The 3,181-nt window shown below is 46.8% G+C and overlaps 1 protein-coding gene across 1 annotated transcript; it reads left to right on the top strand.

Moving 5' to 3' along the window:
• The first annotated feature begins 937 nt into the window (after positions 1 to 937).
• On the top strand, positions 938 to 2,273 carry LOC123092105 (ethylene-responsive transcription factor ABI4-like). The gene has a single exon (XM_044513793.1). It carries the CDS (start codon positions 1,071 to 1,073, stop codon positions 1,839 to 1,841), a length of 771 nt encoding a protein of 256 aa, XP_044369728.1. The 5' UTR covers positions 938 to 1,070; the 3' UTR covers positions 1,842 to 2,273.
• Positions 2,274 to 3,181: the final 908 nt, after the last annotated feature.

Consider the following 3,181-nt stretch of genomic DNA (forward strand, 5'->3'; position numbering starts at 1 on the left):
CTGGCACTGCTTGACTTGCTTTCACAGCTTTTAGCTTGAACGTGGCACTAAAGCCTCCATGTCAACTAAAGAAAATAGTTCAAGACAGTAGAGCACAGAGGGAATTACCAACATGGGTTCAGCATTTCGTTTAGTGAATGCGGAGATAAAAGCAGCTGCTATTGATGTGTAATTGGACCGCTCGCATCGCTACAGTGGGAGTAACTTCAGCAGTAACATCAAGTCTAACTAAGCAAATTTGCTTATGTAGCAATGAGTTAATGAAGAGAGCTTTAGGCTAGTCGTAATGAAGAGTATCATATACTAGTATCATGCATATGATACTAGTGTGTATGATACTACTTCCGTAATGCATAGTATCATAAGTTAGTATCTTAGGTTGCCTTATTAATTGCCATGCATGACACAAAATAGTACACCATTCAATATGATACGGTATCATGATATGATACCACATCCTCTCTTCCCTTATTTAATTGTGTGCCACATCATTCAAAAAGTCTAGTTGGCATGTATGATACCGCTTGTGATATTCTCAATTCACTATGAGTCTATAACCTAATAAATGAAACTTTGCATAACATCATACTTATGTTACTATTCACTATGAAGGTAGTAATATAGTTTAGGAATATGTTTATGTTACTAATTATGTTACCATACGCTGTGGCAAGTCTAAAACAAGCAGAAAACGTAGGCACATCGCTACAGAAGATAAACCACGCCGAATAAACCCCGCGATGCGATACCCTCTCTGTGGCGTCAACTCATACCTGCATGAGAGCATGACCTTTCACTGCATTGCATGCATGTCCGTTCCCTTCTCTCTCACTCACTCACTCCTGCTCGCTGTACTCCACTGTGTACGCTCTCTCTCGCCCTTTATATTTGACCACCGCCCCTCTCCACCAAGCACATCCTCCTCGGCCACTCCATCCCCACCCTCTCTCTCTCTTCATCGGTCTCCCCAACGCACAGCGAGCTAGGTATCCCTCTCTCTTCCCCATCCCTCCCCGTCCCCCCAGCGCCAGGTCCGTCCCTATCTTTATACCTACCACTGCCGCCACCCCATGGAACACAAACCCAACCCAGCAGTGCTTACCGCTACCACTACCGAGGCCGCAAGCAGCAGCGACGTCGGGAGCAGCGTGAGCAGTGGCGGCCGGAAGGGGAAGGCGGCGGGCAAGGGCGGGCCGGAGAACGCCAAGTTCAGGTACCGTGGCGTGCGGCAGCGGAGCTGGGGCAAGTGGGTGGCGGAGATCCGGGAGCCCCGCAAGCGCTCGCGCAAGTGGCTCGGCACCTTCGCCACTGCCGAGGATGCCGCGCGCGCCTACGACCGCGCGGCGCTGCTCCTCTACGGCCCACGTGCCCACCTCAACCTCACCGCGCCGCCGCCCCTGGCCCCCGGGGCGGACCCCCACCCCCGGCCCTTGGGGTCCTCGGCTTCTTCCTCGAGCTCCTCCGCGCCCCCGCCGCTCCGGCCGCTCTTGCCGCGCCCGCCGCAGAACTCAGGTGGCGCCGGGGCGGTCTTCCAACACCACCACCACCAATACCGCTTCCTGCCGCTCCGTGTGACGCCACCGTCGACGTCGCCGCCTCTGTACTACGCGAGCACAGCCACCGCGTCCACGGTGACCACCACGGTGGCGCCGCCTCACGAGACGACTGCCCCGTTGCCAGTGGCTTCGTCATCTACGATGGCCGCCCAGGATGGTGCTCCGGCGGGGGCGGCAGAGGCTGAGGTGACCCCCGAATGGTACCTTGCCGCCGAGGAGGAGGACTACGAGGCCGCGCTGCTGTGGAATGAACCTGATCCCTTGTTCGACATCTTCTCCAAGTGATCAACAATCCACATAGATCAGAGCTCCTGACATGCATCATGCATGGACTATGGCGGATCGACGCATGCGGCAAGCGGCATGCATGTGTGTTGCAACTTGAAAGCAAGGAAAGGTAGATATAGCCTTACTAGGGTTTCCGATTTGATTTTTCCTTACTACTAATTGATCAAGCTATCTTAATTAGATATATTTTTCTTGTATTTCTTGTTGGAGTTTGGCTTTGGGGTAATGTCGTGGTATTGGGAATATTTAGGCCTTGGCAGGGACTTCAGATTTGATTTCAGTTCAGTCGTTTGCATCCACAAGTGGGTGCATGATAACTGAACTGACTTGTATATATATCACATTATTATTTCTTTATCTTTTTGTACATACTACTACCTTTTGAAAATGCTTTTAGAAAGAGAGCATATATAACCTATGAAAGATATACTTGCATGTATATATACTCCTTTTTCAGAAGTACTTCAAAAACTTCAGTCTATATTTCTTTTGTTTTTCACTTCGGATCGATCTAATTTTGCTGTCTGAAAAGAGGTAATTTATTATATATGTTGATTTAAATTTACCTCCCTAATCCTTTTCAACCGCAGTTATACACTTCCTGGGATGTAATTCTACAATGTGCAGTTTTGCGTGGTTGAGGTTTAAACACATATATGTTGCGTGTGATAATTGTACCCAAACGCAAAAACTGAACTGGGCATCTTCATTATTTACTTTACAATATAGCTATGACGATTTGCTGTTTAATATACTCATGCAATATTTAAGTAGTTTGTTTCAACTTTATCCTTCACATTTACTCTGAGAGTTCAAGCACATGTAAAGTGTGTTACTCCATCTGTTTCTTTTTGAGCACTGCTATCTGCACGACACTTACCACACGAATTACACACGACACCCACCATCCCACCATCCAAGCCCAACGCCGAACAGCACCAACCGGTTGGATCACACATCGTTCCAGTGTCGTTCAGTAAAAATGGTGTGTGAAGTACTTTCATTTCTTTTTACTAGGCGTATTAAATTTGTCTAAAAACTTTATAAAGTTTGATCAAGTTTCCATCTACAATACTAAATGAATATAATATAAAGTTTGACCGTTTGCCAGGGATTGAAGTCCTACATAGAATTATAAACATGCATGTATTTGACCAGGTCACATATGTGTATGTTGGTATACAATTGTAACCCGAGATCCACGGTGAATTAAACTATTTCAAGTGAAATTCCTACGAAATATTTACATGGACTTTTAGTTCCAAATATCCAGGTGTTTAGATGGCTTGTTAAGGGTGTTCAAATTATTACACAACATTTTCACCTATTTTCACCTA

Source organism: Triticum aestivum, chromosome 1B, assembly GCF_018294505.1.
Source record: "Triticum aestivum cultivar Chinese Spring chromosome 1B, IWGSC CS RefSeq v2.1, whole genome shotgun sequence".
Classification (NCBI taxonomy): domain Eukaryota; kingdom Viridiplantae; phylum Streptophyta; class Magnoliopsida; order Poales; family Poaceae; genus Triticum; species Triticum aestivum.

Excerpts from the sequence above, each read along its gene's own strand:
- LOC123092105 (XM_044513793.1), top strand. The coding sequence starts at position 1,071 with ATGGAACACAAACCCAACCCAGCAGTGCTTACCGCTACCACTACCGAG.